The sequence below is a fragment of the Pyrgilauda ruficollis genome, unplaced genomic scaffold (genome assembly GCF_017590135.1).
Source record: "Pyrgilauda ruficollis isolate IOZ18807 unplaced genomic scaffold, ASM1759013v1 scaffold246, whole genome shotgun sequence".
NCBI lineage: Eukaryota > Metazoa > Chordata > Aves > Passeriformes > Passeridae > Pyrgilauda > Pyrgilauda ruficollis.
Genome location: NW_024523778.1, coordinates 239,664 through 256,051, shown reverse-complemented (window position 1 = coordinate 256,051; position 16,388 = coordinate 239,664). Strand labels below are relative to the sequence as shown.

General features: G+C 51.7%; 1 protein-coding gene across 1 annotated transcript; it reads left to right on the top strand.

Moving 5' to 3' along the window:
* Nucleotides 1–96: 96 nt before the first annotated feature.
* LRRC40 (leucine rich repeat containing 40) lies at nt 97–12,170 on the top strand. The gene is made up of 16 exons (XM_041470468.1): nt 97–254; nt 307–494; nt 991–1,172; nt 1,429–1,502; nt 2,180–2,309; nt 2,653–2,776; nt 3,027–3,169; nt 3,700–3,872; nt 4,235–4,325; nt 6,532–6,577; nt 7,269–7,377; nt 7,886–7,993; nt 9,062–9,172; nt 9,938–10,015; nt 10,192–10,377; nt 11,021–12,170. Exons 1-16 carry the CDS (start codon nt 97–99, stop codon nt 11,124–11,126), a joined length of 2,007 nt encoding a protein of 668 aa, XP_041326402.1. The 3' UTR covers nt 11,127–12,170.
* Nucleotides 12,171–16,388: the final 4,218 nt, after the last annotated feature.

The window sequence follows — 16,388 nt, the reverse complement described above, 5'->3', positions numbered from 1 at the left end:
TATGATTATTCAGAACATCACTCTTTGCACCTTCCAAGCAGTTGTGACTCTGAGTATCATCTCATTCCATCCATGGCACGGAGGGAATGGCACGGGATGGGCTTTAAAGCCCCTCCCAACCCAAACCATCCTGAGATTCCGCTGAGGTTGGAACAGACCCTGCAGATCATCGAGCCCAGCCACCCACAGCCCGCCAGAGGCTGCAGTGCAGCCGCGCACAGCGCTAACGGGGACAGCAAAACCAATAAACTGACGTGAAAGCGCCGTTTCACGTGCTGTTCCTCGTGTGTCCGCACAACACCCGAGCAGCGCGGCCCGGGCCCGGCCCCGCGCTCCATTTCGGCACGGCGGGGCGGGAAATGGCGGCGCCGGGGCGGGGCCGGGCCCGCCCGCGGGGCCCCGCCTGCCAGGCGGNCCGGCGGTGCCGCAGGGGCTGCTGCGGCTGGCGCGGCGCAGCGGGCAGCTCAACCTGGCGGGACGCGGCCTCACCCACGGTGCGTGAGCCCGGCCGGCCGCGGGGCCCTCCTGCCCCGCAGCTCGCCGGGGCTGCTGCCGGGGAGCCCCCGGGAGCCGCGGGCGGGGCGGGAGCGGCTCCCGGGAGCACCATCTGCTCGCTGTTGTCCGTTTCTGGCATGTTTCCATCGGCTTTTGTTGCTACCGCTGCAAAAATGTCTCTAGAACACAGTGGACGGGAGAGTGACATAGGGATGTATTACATATATGTGTGCACGTATATATATATATGTATCTATGTATAGATGTGGTTTTTTTATACGTACACACATATGTATATGCCTATATGCATCCATATATATTTATGTATGTCTATATATGTCATCCCCCAAGGCAGAAGGGTTGGACCTAGATGATCATGAAGGTCCCTTCCAGCCCGACCCACTCCACGATTTTACACCCAAAAAGCACTCTTGACAGTGAAATGTTGGAGCAGACACCTGCGGGGTTCAGCTGACGGCTGCGTTTGTGCTGCAGTGCCCGAGCACGTGTGGAGGATCAACCTGGACACGCCGGAGGAAGCCCAGCAGAACCTGTCCTTCGGAGCTGCCGATCGCTGGTGGGAGCAGACCGACCTGACCAAGCTGATCCTGGCCTCCAACAAGCTGCAGAGCCTCTCGGAGGATGTGCAGCTGCTGCCTGCCCTCACCATGCTGGACGTGAGTACAGGGACCCCTCGGTGCTCTCACGGTGCTTCCCTGTAGGACATGGGGAAACGCCATCCTGGATCTTTGTTTTCCGTTTCCCTGGTGTATTCATTTCACAGCGGCCTGGAGTGCCAGGACAAGGGGGAATGGCTTCCCACTGCCAGAGGGCTGGGACCCGTGTGGTATTGGGGAGGAATTCTTCCCGAAAAAAACCCCCACCCTCCGAGGTACAAATTAGTAACTGTGTCCTAAAACCTCTCTTTTCCAGGTGCATGACAATCAACTGACATCACTGCCTTCTGCTTTAGGGCAACTTGAAAATCTCCAGAAACTTGATGTCAGGTAAGGCCGTGTTACAGAGAAAACTTGAAAAATACTGCAGTGACTTTCGGGTGTGAGTGAGAAATTGCAGGATAGCAACCTTTTTTTTCAAAAAATTAACTCCGGATTACTCATTGTAGAATATTATTATGTATTGTATATGTTACATTATCCATTTTGGATCAAAACTGGTGGCCTTGGGTTTGTTGGATTTGTTTTCACTGATATTCAAAGTCACAATTGCTTGGAAGGTACAAACAGTGATATTCTGAATAATGATACACAAAATATTTATTTGCATTTATTTGCTTCAGTCTGGCAGTTCTGAGGATAAAACATTTCCAGTCATGAATAATGCACATTGTAAATAACTGTGTAGATCTTGTTTGTGCTGGAAGGTTCAGAGTCTCCTATTTACTGGGGTAATTTTGTAAATTTGTGCACAAGGAGAGGTTATGCTACCACTGCGTGTGTGAAGTACATAAAGAAAAAAAACTGAGATCCATCTAGAATGTTGTAAATTCAGAGTAGGATTAAAAGTCTGTTTGAACAAATAAATAAAGATAATGAATTGTTCCTTAGAGGTGGCAGTGTCCTGACCAGCAGGCTGTGGCACGCAAATGTTCTGTGTGCAGTTACATTCCTAAAATCTCCTGAGTGTTTTTCCTTTGCCTTTGTGTTCCATGTTTCCACCCCAGCCACAACAAACTGAGGAGCCTTCCCGAGGAGCTGCTGCAGCTGCCCCGTCTGAGGAGCCTCCTGGTGCAGCACAACGAGCTGAGCCAGCTGCCCGAGGGGCTGGGGCAGCTCCTCAGCTTGGAGGAGCTGGTAAAGCACAGCTCCAGACCTGTCTCTGTGTTTGCAAAGGGTTTGTCTGCTAGTTAAAAATCCCTGGGATTCAGCAGCAGGACTTGGAAATATTCCAGTGGCTGTTCTGGTGGCAGTTACTGCATGGTGGGGTTTGTTTTTAGTTTGTTCTTGGTTTGACGTATTTTGGGAAAGCTGAAGTCCCCGGCGATCTGTCAGTCCTGGGGGAGTTGTTCCTTCTCTCACACTTGTGCCAGTTGTCAGCAATCTAATTTTACTGTTCTGTCACTAATTAACTCTGCAGTAGCAGCACTCCTGGGATGTTTCAGACACCTCTCATCTCTCTCTCTGTTTCCACGTGCAGGATGTGTCCAACAACCAGCTCACAGCCGTCCCCACCAGTTTTGCTCTGCTGGTGAACTTGGTGCGGCTCAACCTGGCCTGTAACCAGCTCAAGGAGCTGCCTGCAGACCTCAGTGCCATGAAAAGTAATTCACTTTCCTCGGGTTATTAATGCCAGACAGCCAGGGCTGTGCTTATGTTCAGCAGTACAGTGCAGGGTTTTAAAATAGATCCTGAAAGAGTTACTGTTTCCTCAGGAAAATCAGTTATTACTTCTAGGATCTGTTTGGCAAAATGTTGTGTTTATTTTAAATTAAACCCCCAGGGCAATCATGTTGCTGTAGAAAGGTATTTTTATCTTCTCCTCTGTTTCTCACTGGACATTGACTTCCACAGGCTTGAGGCAACTGGATTGTACCAAAAATTACCTGGAAACAGTACCTCCTAAATTAGCAACCATGGCATCCCTGGAGCAGCTTTACCTGAGGAAAAACAAACTGCGTTCTTTGCCAGAGCTTCCCTCCTGCAAGTTACTGAAGGTGAGCTTGGAATGGCTGCTCTGCTGGAACTGCCTGTGCTGTAAACTTTGAAATAATGACAGTTACTTTAAGCACAAGCTTTTGTGAGGTGCTGTGATCAAAAGCAGATGACAGCTCTATGTTTGGAACTCTGTTAAACGTGCAACTTCTCTTCCTGCCCTCGTTACTCAACCTTTTGAAAGATGAGTTTGCAGAACTTTTCCAGATTTGGAAGATAAAAAGTGTTCAGGAGAGGAATGACTGAAAGCTGGATCTAATATTGCCTGCAACAGTTATTTTTTATCTTTGGGAACTTTTTCTGGATAAATTCACTTTGTTCATTATAATTTTTTCTTTGTAACTACAGAGCAAATACACTGTTTTTCCTTTTAACATAATCAGGTTATATCCAGGTATTTTGTAGGCAGATGGAAGGGAATCAAGATGTCCATATTCTCCACATCATCATACTGATAACTGCTGATGTCACAATTTAGGACATAAATTATGAAGCAATTTTACCACAGTTGTGGTGCTCTTTGTTCCCATAGGAATTACACGCTGGGGAGAATCAGATTGAAATCCTGAATGCAGAGAACCTGAAGCAGCTGAGCTCCCTGTGTGTGCTGGAGCTCAGGGACAACAAGATCAAGGCAGTGCCTGAGGAGATCACGGTGCTGCAGAAGCTGGAGAGGCTCGACCTGGCCAACAATGACATCAGTAGGTAATAGTGACACCTGGGCTGGGGCTGGGTGGTGGCAGCTCCTTCCTTCCGTGGGAAGGGCACTTAAGGAGTGACTCAGGAAATGAAGGAGCCCTCTGTGTGTTGTGGGATTGCTGAGATCAGACTGGGACTTGTGAAATGTTCTGTGTTCTGCCTGTGGCTTAGCTGTGGCTTGGAAGGTGGGAATTGGGCAGAGCTTGGCAGAGATGGTCTGGGAGAGGTTTTCCAACTTAAATTAATCTGGGATTCTGCATCTTTTTCTGTGAACCTGAGCTTCAGGATCCCCTCTGAGCAGCCACTGCACATTCTGTAGCAGTGGTTTTGGAGCTGCTTTGGAATCAATCAGTTGTTTCCCTCTGCAGGTTGCCTTACACCCTGGGGAACCTCCCTCAGCTGAAATTCCTGGCCCTGGAGGGAAATCCTTTGAGAACCATTCGGAGAGACCTGCTGCAAGTGAGCACTGGGGTTTGGTTGTGTGTGTGGACATCTGCACAGGAAGGACCTGGAGCTGCTGGAGAGGGTCCAGAGGAGGCACCAGGATGGTCCCAGGGATGCAGCAGCTCTGCTGGGAGGAAAGGCTGGCAGAGCTGGGATTGTTCACCTGGAGAGGAGAAGCTTTGGGGTGACCTCAGTGTGGCTTTGCAGGGCCTGAAGGAGCAGCAGGAAAGATGGAGAGGGACTTTGGACAGGGATGGAGGGACAGGATGAGGGGCAGGGATGGATGGGAGATTGGGAATTAGGAATTGTTCCCTGGCAGGGTGGGCAGGCCCTGGCACAGCTGTGGCTGCCCCTGGATCCCTGGCAGTGCCCAAGGCCAGGCTGGGCACTGGGGCTGGAGCAGCCTGGGACAGTGGAAGGTGTCCCTGCCATGGCAGGGGATGGAGTGGGATGGGCTTTAAGGTCTTGTCTTAATGAAGGTTCTGGGATTCAGTGCTCTGTTCTCTTGTAGGCAGGCAGCAAGGGGAGGGTGTGAGTTGTTCCCAGGAAAAGGAGTCCTTAGGGCAGCACGAGGCTGCAGCCTGGGCACCACTCCTGCTACACAGTTCCCTGTGATTTTTCCCTTGGCAGGCCCCTCTAGTGGTGCTGCACATTCCTACTTCAGTGCCTTTGCCAGGGTTGTAAAATCAGTGTTCCCAAAGCACTGGGATGCTCCCAAAATAAGCAGAACTGACGAGTCTGTGTTGCAATGAAATCTGTAACATCTGTCAGGAGAGGGAAGCCCTGGTGTGCCTGGCTGAGGGAGCAGAGTGTGCCCTGAGTTAATGAGCACTTGTCCAAAGTGTTCCTGGAATGGAGTCTGAGTCAGGAATGCTGGAGTTCTGCTGTTCCTGGATTACTGAGGCTTTGCTGCTTCAGCTGCAATTGTCACTCCTGGGCTGTGTTTCCCACCTGGGCCAAAGGCCAGGCACGAGGAGCCTGTCAGGCCACGCTCTGTGCTGCCTGGATCCATCACCAACACTGTAAATTCATCTGGCTGCAATTTTCTCTGCCTGGCTGGATTTTTTTCCACTTGGTTTAGAGGAGCAATTGGTGGAGGAGCTTTAGGGCTCCCCAGGCACTGCTTGGAGCAGGTGGATACGGAGATAAAGGACTGGGGTGAGTGTAGGGGCACAGCAGATTCTTCTCTTCCCTTCTCCAGCCCTGCCCAGCTCACCTTCTCTTCCTCAGGCCTCTCATTCCAGTCCCAACCCCATTCCTGGTCCTTGATGAATTTCCAGTTAATTTCTGGTAAATCCTGGTCTGTTCTTGTTAATTCCCATGCCATTGCTTGGCTCTGGAGCTTTACCCTGCTCTCTGCTTTCCTTCCCATGCATCTGTTACTGAGATTTCAGTTTGACCTTCACCTTTCCCTCACAACTTCCCAGCTTGTTCCCTGATGGCTTCCCTTGCCATGCTCAGCACAGTCCCCCTCTCCCTGCCTGTCTCCTTGTGGCAATTCCCTCCTTTCCAACATCTGCATTCCCTTTATCCCTCTGTGTTCCTCCAGTCTCCTAGCTGTGTCAGCTGGAGTGAGAAATGTTCATTCACATCCAGTACTTTAGGTCAGTCCCTGGTTCTGAAACCTGTAAAATCATACCCCAAACCTGCCTTTCCCCTAAAACAAATAGTGCAGAGGAGCTTGGGCTTCACTGCCCACAGGTTTGTGCAGGTGGCAGCTGTGTCTGACCTCTGGGAGTTGCTGTGAGAGGACTGAGGGAAATCTTTGGAGCTGTTAAAAATCCCTGCAAATGCTGCAAACTGCCACGATTTTCCCAGAGTTTATGATGTGGGCCATAAAAAAGTAGCAGAATGGTGAGCAGTCAGCTTCACTGACTCTGTAAATGTGCTCTCCACAGCAAATTGTGCTGGAGCTTTTTAAAGGGAAAATTAAGCTCATTGGAGCCTTTTTACTTGCTCTTGGAAGTGGCAAAAATCTTCACATCAGGAGCTACAGAAATGCAGCCTGAGGCTGTAATTCAGGATCAGAAATTCTGGTATAAATAAAATCAGAAAGCTGGAATAAATAAAATGATAACCAAGCAAGTTCCCGAGCTGCTGTGGGATTTTCAGTGGGATTTTTAGTCAGGAATGCTGTGGGCTCCACCTGTGTGCTGGCATTGTCCCTCTGCATTGTCCCCCCCAGCTGCTGAGTGACTTGGGGTTTGTTTCTTTTTTAAAGAAAGGCACCCAGGAACTGCTGAAATATCTGAGAAGCAAAATCCAAGGTATGTTGCTTTTTTCCACTTAATTTTAAAGAGAATATTCTAAGAAATTTAAGTAAATTAGAGTTCAGGGAAGATAGTTGTTTAAATCCAGGTTCTTCCCAGTTATCCTGCAGTAAAAATTTCCTTTACTCAACAGTTTGCTGTGATATTTCAGTTTCTTATCCTATTAGCTAATACTGAATAATAAACATTCTGAATTGAGGATTATCCTTTACAAACCCAGACTCAGCTGGATGGGAATTCCCATTTCAGGTGTGCAGGAGCTTTTTCATGTGGATTTTGGGGAGTAACCAGAAGGAAATTCATAGATGAGGGTTTGTAAATATTAATGCTTTAACTGAAATTGTGGTCAGATGTACCAGTGTGGGTAAAGCTGCTCTAGGTCATCATTTCCAGTTGGAATTCCCTGGTTTTTGTAGTTTCCAGCTCCCTACCCCATGGAGCAGAACCTCACAGAATCGCATCTCCAGTGCTCCCTCCCCTGCTTGGCAAAGTCCAGGTCAACCCTTCTCCCTCCTTCCCCCTAAAAGAACCCCCAAATCCAAGATGGTAAAAAAACCTTTATTAGGAAATGGCTGAAATTATCTGAATCTCATGGCAGCCTTGAGTTGAGCCAGAGTAGAGCAGGAGTAGAGGGGGGTGGTGGTCAGAGCAGCTCAGCTGTGTCCCTGCACCCCTCTGGTGTCTCCAGATGATGGACCTGGCCCCAATGAAGAGCCTCCTGTGACAGCCATGACTCTTCCCAGCCAGTCCAAGGTCAACATCCACGCCATAACCACACTGAAGTTACTGGAATACAGGTATTTGGGAATATTGCCCATTCCTGAAGCTGTAAGAACGCTGTCCTGTTTTATGCTCGTGGGTTTTTTCCCCACCTTCATTACACACCAAGCTGTCCACAAACCCTGCTGCGTGTGGGCATTCTCCCCTTTAATTCCTGTGCTTGGGAATGGGCAGATTTAGACTGTGGGGTTTAAATTTTTTTTTGTTTTATCAAATATTCTGCGGTAATACTGAACTGCTGAATCCCAGCAGGTGCTTTTAGTACCTTTGAAGCTTTTTATGATTTTCACTAAGTCCCAGAACATCTTGTGGTAGGAGAGTGCCTGCTCAGTTATTCCTTAAATGGACCTGGAAGGGTTGGGAAATGGAAAAAAAATTCCTCTTTGGTGACATTGTGGGCGTGGGGCAGCGCTGGGGGCATTCTGCAGCTGTTCCCCGTGTTCTGCTCGCCGTCTTCTCTAGAAGAAGGTGGAAGTGCCGTGTTGATTAGCAGGCAGTGGTTAATTGGTGTCTCTCCTGTCCCAGTGACAAGCAGGCTGCCGAGATCCCCGAGGCCGTGTTCGACGCCGTGGGCGCCAATCCCGTGGCCACCGTGAACTTCAGCAAGAACCAGCTCAGGGAGATCCCCCCAAGGTACCGCTGGGAAGGCCATTCCCACCCGGGGTTTGCTCTCCTGCCTTTGTTTGCAGCATGCTGTTCTCCCCCTGAGCTGGTTGTGCACACAGATCCCAGGTGGAGCTGTGCAGTCACCGGGGCCAGCCACAGCCAAGGAAAGGCTTTTCCTGGCACTGCTGGGAACCTCTAATCCCTCTGTGTCAGGAGGAAGGTTTCTGTGTCTCTGGGAGCCCCCAAAAGTCATCCTCAGTGGTTTTTGAGGACAGTTTATTCCCAGGTGTGCTGAACATAACCTCTGGCACAGACAGCTTGGGCAGGTGCAATCCCAGAGGGACAAAAAGGCTTCTGGAGACTCAGTTTTGGGAGCTGCTGCTTGTGCATCCCGTGCTGTGCCACTGTGTGAGGGGCTGCTGAATTCCCTGGGATAGGTGTGGGGGAGTGTGCAGCTGCCTCAGAATTCTGTGCCAGTCCAGACAGGAGGCAGGAGAGGTTTATCATTTAATTGCCTTTTGTTTCAGGGCTAAGCCAGAGGTTCTGTTTGAGGGGTTCAACAGGGAACTTTTTGAGCTGGGAAAACCTTTACAAAAACCTGTTAGTATAATAAATAACCTTCTTCAAGCAGCAGCAGGTACTCCCAGAGTTTTGTAACAGCACAACAGGGGAGCAGAAACAAAAGATGGGAAAAAATAGGATTTTTTAGTCAGGCTTTTTGGCTGCAGAAGAAGGTGGGTGAAGTCTGTATTAAAACATGTCCAGGGCAGGAGGTGGTAGTGATGTCACCTGGGCCATGGTCTCTGAAACAGTTCCTGACTACATTTACTGAGGAGGCTTTGGTAGCAATGTTTGTGAGAGAAAATGCAATCTGATAACTGCAAATAAATAATTTGAACTTTGCCTTACCCCACATGTAAGGCTGGAGGAGCAGCAGCTCCTCTCACAGGTGACATTCTGTGATCTCCTCAAAATCACTTCAGAAAAAAACTGTAAGTTGTCCTTGATTTGTAGAATAAGCCAGGTTTTCTAATAACTTAGCAAGCAAGCAACCATGAGCTTCCATAGTGAGAGCATCTTCCTTTTGTGCTTCAGGCTTGTGGAGCTGAAGGACTCAGTTTGTGATGTCAGCCTGGCCTTCAACAAAATCTCCTCCATTTCCTCGGAGCTGTGCCTGCTCCAGAAGTTGACACATTTGGATCTCAGGTTGGTGATGTGTGTTGTTGCACTTCCTTGCCTGGGAATTTTTTTGCCTGCCTTCCTAAAGCAGCCATCTGTTCCAGTGGAATGGCAGCACTGAAATCATCTTCACTCCCAAAATCTCTCCGTGGCAGAGCCAGAAGAGGACATGGCCTAAATTTGGGCCTTGCTTAAAAAAGACACAAAAAGAAATGGACCAGTTCTGAGACTTGCTGGAGGAGAGATCCTGCCTCACTCAGAGAAGGGTTCTGAGATGTTGCTATTTCAAAACACTCCCACAACCCCTGGGAAGAAGCCACACCAAAAAATCCTGGGAATTAGGACAGGGAAGGTGCAGATTTTGTTGCACTGCTGGAAAGAGAGGCAAGAGATGGTTCCTTGTTGTCACCTTTCCTCCTCTGATTCCTGAGAAATGTTCCTGGCCTTGTTTAGATCAGGATTAGCTCAGTCCATTGATTTTGGGGAGCTTTGGAGTGACCTGAGTGTTTCACTTTGGCTCCAGGGTCTGGGCACTTTGATAAGCTTTCCTCTGGAAACCAGGAGCTGAATTTCCAGGCAGGTTTGTGCAGTTGGTGGCTGCTTGGGAATACTTGGGAATCTTTAGAGGACAGGCTTTGAGTGTCCTCCTGGCAGAAAGGGGAATCCCTGGCATGCTCTTGCCCCTGCTATGAGGCAGTGAACTGGCCCCAGACTGTGTGGGTGATCTGGGAATTCTCAGCCAAGCCCCTGACTGAGTTTAGTGCTTGTTATTTTTCTTTTCTTTGATAACAGAAACAATGTTCTGACAGCCTTGCCTGAGGAAATGGAGGCACTGAAAAGACTGCACACAATAAATCTTGCTTTCAATAGGTGAGGAACTCTTTAGATTTTTTAAAAATACAATAATGAAAAGAGCTGGGCTGAGTTTGACACAATTTTTCTGTGATGTGAGAACAAGGAGCCACTTCAATGAGCTGGGAGCTCCCATGAAGTGCTTCTCTTTTGAATGCCCTGTTCCTGACTATCCCTCCTTTCTCTTCCTGAAGATTTAAGGTGTTTCCCAGTGTCCTGTATCACCTCCCAGCCCTGGAGACCATCCTGCTCAGCAACAACCAGGTGGGATCCATCGACCCCGTGCAGCTGAAGGGGCTGGACAAGCTGGGAACGCTGGACCTGCAGAACAATGACCTCCTCCAGGTGCCCCCAGAGCTGGGCAACTGTGAGAATCTCAGGTGTGTGGGGTCAGGGGGCCTGCTTATGAGCACATTTGCTGTCTGAGTTCTTCAGGGTGTGTTTGCCAGAGGAAAAAGCACCCATTGGCAGGGTGTTGGGTTTGCCCAAAAAGTGTCTCTCTGGCCTTCTGTAGAACAGGGCAATTTCTTCCATAATGTCTTCCCTACTTTCTCAGTATTGCAGAGAATTGTGGGAGTAGTTTCATCAATTAGAACTGATGTTGAGGGTCTGGGGCTTGTGTGAAGCTCGTGGTGGAGCCTTGGGGGTGACATTTCCTGTGCTCCCAGTCACGCTCCTGGTGCACCTCGTTGAGCAGGGAGGTTGGACCAGCTGACCCCACTGCTTCCTTCTGGCCTGAGCCACTCTGGAATTCTGTTTCTATATTCCAGAGGTTCTCTTTTCACTCCTCCTGGCAGAGGCTGGAAGCAGTGTAACACACACCCCACTGATTTATCAGCATAAATTAAAACTCAGCTGTCTCAAAGCTCAGCTGCTGAGAACGAGGGAAGCAGAAACCCAGACTCCTGTAGCAGGACCAAAGAGGAACTCCCCAGGAATTTCAAAGGCCTCAGAAATCTGCATGCAGTGGATGAGTGTGTGGGTACAAGGAGATTCCTCCCAGTAACTCACCCCTGTTTGCAGGAGCCTGCTGCTGGAAGGGAACCCGTTCCGCACGCCCCGCGCCGCCGTGCTGGCCAAGGGCACGGCTGCCGTGCTGGAGTACCTGCGGAGCCGCATTCCCTCCTGAGCCTGGGCATTCCTCCTGAGCCTGGGCATTCCTTCCTGAGCCTGGGCATTCCTCCTGAGCCTGGGCATTCCTTCCTGAGCCTGGGCATTCCTCCTGAGCCTGGGCATTCCTTCCTGAGCCTGGGCATTCCTCCTGAGCCTGGGCATTCCTTCCTGAGCCTGGGCATTCCTCCTGAGCCTGGGCATTCCTTCCTGAGCCTGGGCATTCCTCCTGAGCCTGGGCATTCCTTCCTGAGCCTGGGCATTCCTCCTGAGCCTGGGCATTCCTTCCTGAGCCTGGGCATTCCTCCTGAGCCTGGGCATTCCTTCCTGAGCCTGGGCATTCCTCCTGAGCCTGGGCATTCCCACCTCAGCCCTGAGCCTGGCCTGGCAAGGGCACGGCTGCTGTGCTAGAGTACCTGCGGAGCCGCATTCCCTCCTGAGCCTGGGCACTCCTCCTGAGCCCTGAGCCCTGGGCATTCCCACCTGAGCCCTGGGCATTCCAGCCTGGGCATTCCCACCTGAGCCTGGCCTGGCCAAGGGCACGGCTGCACTGCTGGAATGCCTGCAGAGCCACATTCCAGCAGCACAGGAGCAGCCAAGTACCCCCTGTCCCAGCAGCGCCCCTGGGCTCTACAGCTTCCATCCTTCTCCTGCTCCTGGCTGGGAGTCTGCCCAGTGTTAAGAACCCAGGTGTGAAACATTCCCTGCCCTCTGCATGTTCCAGCAGGGATTTCAGGATCCCACACACTCTGTTTACACTGTTTGTAATAAAGGACAGCAAGGAAAGCTGCCTTCAGCACAGCCATGGTGCTTTTGCAGCTGAGCTGGGCTCTGGAGAGAGCTGTCACCATCAAAGCACTGGGGCCAAAGGCAGAAGGGGACACTCTGGGGTTTGTATTCCTGTTTTCTCTTGTTTCACTGCTGTCCCCAGAACTGCCCCTGGTGTCAGTGTGGTGGAGTGTTTGATCTGTGAGGTGGTGAGAGATGCCCCAGGTGTGTGCAGGGCTCACCTGAGTGAAGATGGGGCTGCTGCTGTGCTGAGACAATAAATGTTCCCCTTGGATGTGCTTTGGGTCCTTCAGGCTGTAACTGAGCTCTGTGGATGGGAACAGAGAACTTCTCTTGTTCAGGCACACTCCCAGATGTCCTGCAGGTGGGACCTTTAATGGTAACAGTGCTGTGGGTGGGCTCCACCACCCTCCAGTGCCTGACCCTCTTTCCATGGGGAAATTCCTGCTGCTGTGCCCACCCTGAGCCTGCCCTGGCCCAGCCTGGGGCCGTTCCCTCTGCTCCTGTCCCCGTTCCTGGAGCACAGCCCGACCCCCCGGCTGTCCCCTCCTGGCAGGAGCTGTGCAGAGCCACAAGGGCCCCCTGAGCCTCCTGTGCTCCAGGCTGAGCCCCTTCCCAGCTCCTCAGGGATTCTCCAGCCCCTTCCCAGCTCCTCAGGGATTCTCCAGCCCCTTCCCAGCTCCTCAGGGATTCTCCAGCCCCTTCCCAGCTCCCCCAGGGATTCTCCAGCCCCTTCCCAGCTCCCCCAGGGATTCTTCAGCCCCTTCCCAGCTCCATTCCCTGCCCTGGACACGCTCCAGCCCCTCAGGGTCTCTCATGGACACAGCCCTGGAGGTTCAGCAGCACAGCAGGATTTTGTACACCTCAGGGATTCTCCAGCCCCTTCCCAGCTCATTCCCTGCCCTGGACACGCTCCAGCCCCTCAGGGTCTCTCATGGACACAGCCCTGGAGGTTCAGCAGCACAGCAGGATTTTGTACAGTTCCTCACTAAATTTCCCAGGTTTTGAACGTGTCCAGATGAACATAAAACACTCTGAGCTCACCCTCAGCTCCCCAGGTGTGGGAATTGCCTTCCAGCTGGAGCAGGGATGGCTCAGGGGGCTCAGGCCCAGCTGCACCTCCCCGTGTCCCCAGGGAGGGGAGCAGAACCTGGTCCTGGCTGCAGGGAATGGGAAAGGGAATGGGAAAGGGCTTTGGGGGAGTGGGGATGGGAAGGGCAGGATCTGCCCCGTGGGAAGCAGATGGCAGCAGGGGACACCTGGAGCTCCAGGGCCACTTCTGCAGCTCCTTGGATGATGGAACTGCTGCTGCCCTCAGCCCCTGCCTCCTTTTGTTTCCATACACTTTCTCCTGTGTGCATTTGTCCTTTCATCCATTTCTTCATGCATTTGTCCTCCATGCATTTGCCCTAAAAGCTGCCAAACCTGAGTTTTCTTCCCCATTTCCATTGCTCCCTTTCCATATTTGATGTCTCCTAGTGGCTGCAGCTGGACCAGGGGAGTCCCAGTTGGGAGTTTCCCAATTTTCCAGGCTCATTCCCCCCTTCCCCACCCTCTGAAACCTCATTTCTGCCAGCAAAAAAAAACCCCAAAAAAAACCACCCGAAAGCCTTACAATAAGGTGACGTTTTTATTATTTATACAATAAAGAGACTTTTTAATGTTATTCAAAACACTTTTTTTTTTGGAAATACTGAAAAAGGTGGGTACAGCAAAGCCGAAAATGGCTCTGCTGCACTGCACAGCATCGGTTCAGTCCCTGGGCTCCCTCTGCACAGAGCAGCCCCCACAGCACGGGCCAGGCCCTCCAGGGCACGGGGAGGGGACAACCTGCATGTGCCAAGGGACAGGAGCTGATTGCACTCAATCAATAGATTTAAAATAGAATTTTTGAAGTACCTTTTTGCACATAAAATGAAGCAGCTTTCAAGTTCAGTAAGTCTTTATACTGCAAAAAACATGAAGTACATTCACAATGTATGTTAATAAAGTAGTAAATATTTCCTCATTCAGCTTTATTTACATGGATACTGGAATTCAACTGAAAAGTACAGTCATCTGGAATATAGCAATCTTTGAACACATACAAAAATGACCATTTCTGTATATAATTTAAGCTCAAAATCACAATTATCTCAAAATATTAATTACAATACAGCCATCTCCATCATAATTAAACATGTCTTTTATAAAATGGTAAAATCTTTACTAAAGGAAGCTGTTGGTTCTGAACTGGATACAGTACTCACAGGTAGAAAACCGAAGTGATGAGCGAGTGCCCTGCCCGGGGAGGAGGAGGAGGAGGAGGGAGGTGACACAGCCACCGCCACCCAAGGGACACAGAAGGGGACAAGTGCCACCTCTTGTGCCATGGGCAGTGCCAGGAGTGCCCAGACTGGTGCCAGTCAGTCCCTTCCACTAAACCAGCTGGAATCAGCCAGGGAGAGGATCGGCAAAACACTTTTTTTGGGGATTTCGTTTTTTTTGTTTTGTTTGAATTTCCGTGATTTGCAAATGGTGCTGTTTGGGGTTGGGTGGTGGCACCACGGCTGTGCCTGCCCGTGGCTCCAGGGCCAGGCCGGCTCCCCATGGATCCCTGGACCCATGTCCTGTCCAAACTGCTGCCCAGGGAGTTGTGTGGGCACGGATGGGCCTGCCCTGCCTGCCAGGGACAGCCCTGGAACCGGGCACTTCCAAAGGGATGGCGAGGGACGGGCACGGGCAGGGAGCTCCGACTGGCACAGCATCCCCAATTTCCTTTGGAAATTCTAACTGTGACATCCCACCAGTTCACAGAATCACAGGAGGGACCTCTGGACATCATCCAGCCCAGCCTGGAGCAGGGGACACGGGGACGTGTCCGGCTGGGGTTGGGATGTCCCCGAGAGGGAAACCCCAGACCCACACTGGGCAGCTGCTCAGGGCTCTGCCACCCCAGGGAAAGAAATTCCTACTCGAGCTGAGGTGGGACTCGCTGTGTTTATTTATGTCCAAAAGCTGCCAGGGTGGGTGCTGACCCCGCAGCTGTCACCCCCTGAGCTATTTTGGGACCTGTCCCCAACCCTGCTGCTGTGGGACAGGCTCTGCCTGCCCAGGGGATCCCAGCAGGACACCCCTCATCCACGGGCACTTCCTGGGAATAAACTCCCTGATCCCCCCCGATCAGGCCTCCCTGGAGCCCTGCCCTCAGCTGATCCCTTTGTGGGGGTTCATGTCCCTGGTTTTGCATTCCCTGCCCTTGCATTCCCCCTCAGAGCTCTGTGCTCTGTCTGTGCAGAGGCATTTCTGATTGCGTCGGGAAATTCAGTGCTGAACCGCAGCAGAGAGGGGTCCCAGCATCCCGGAGTGGGCTGGGGGAAAGGGCCTCAGAGCCCCCCCAGTGCCACCCTGCCCTGGCAGGGACACTGCCACTGTGCCAGCTGCTCCAGCCCCAGTGCCCAGCCTGGCCTTGGGCACTGCCAGGGATCCAGGGGCAGCCACAGCTGCTCTGGGAATTCCATCCCAGTCCCTGCCCACCCTGCCAGGAACAATTCCTGATTCTCAATATCCCATCCAGCCCTGCCCTCTGGCAGTGGGAGCCATTCCCTGTGTCCTGTCCCTCCATCCCTTGTCCCCAGTCTCTCTCCAGCTCTCCTGGAGCTCCTTTAGGCCCTGGAAAGGGCTTTAACCAAGGGGTTTAACATCTTTACACTCCAAGTGCTCACTACCAACAGCAAACCGACCTCCTGGACATTTCCTACTCAGATTTTTCCTGGATTTCCTTGGCTCTGCTCTCAGCTGCCCCATTCACCCTCAGCCTTGTCCTGCCTGCTCCCTGTGTGGAGCCCCTGTCCCCTCCCAGGGCTGGCACTGCCACCAAACACAGATGCAGACTTGGATGTGTTAAAAATACCTTGGAAAACATGAAACCGGATTTGAGGATGTTAAATTGTCACTGTTGGGAACGACTGGCTGAGAACTTTCCTGATTTGCCATCACCTGGGTAGGAACTGTGAGCTGGCACTGGGAAAATGGGAAATTATTAGGGGTGGAGGGTCCTGGAGGCTTCCCTGGGCCTGCAGCTGCCCAGGTCCCACAGCCAGAGAGAGAAGGTTTGGGAATTCTTGGAGAAGTGGAACATCCCCATGGGCTGTGGCTGCACCCTTGGCTGTGGGATTTTGGGTGGGAATGGTGCAGGTGATCCCAGAGCCAGCTGTCCCTCTGTGCTCGAGGGCACTGGGATCCCCTGGAACCCCTGCAGGGCTTTCCCTGTGCTTTCCCTTTTTGCTGTCAGGGAGAACCAGGCTGGACCCTGGCACCCCTGAAGCAGCAGCAGCTGGGCACAGTCCGGGCTTTGGGATTCTCCCTTGGGAACAGCCCCAGGACTTGGACATGAGGGGCTGTCCCACTGGCCCTGTGCTGGGAATGCTCCTCCCAGGGGTCACCTGCTGCTCCCTGGGATGTGCTGTGCCCATCCCTTTCCAGGATCCAGTCCAGGATCCCACACAGCCTC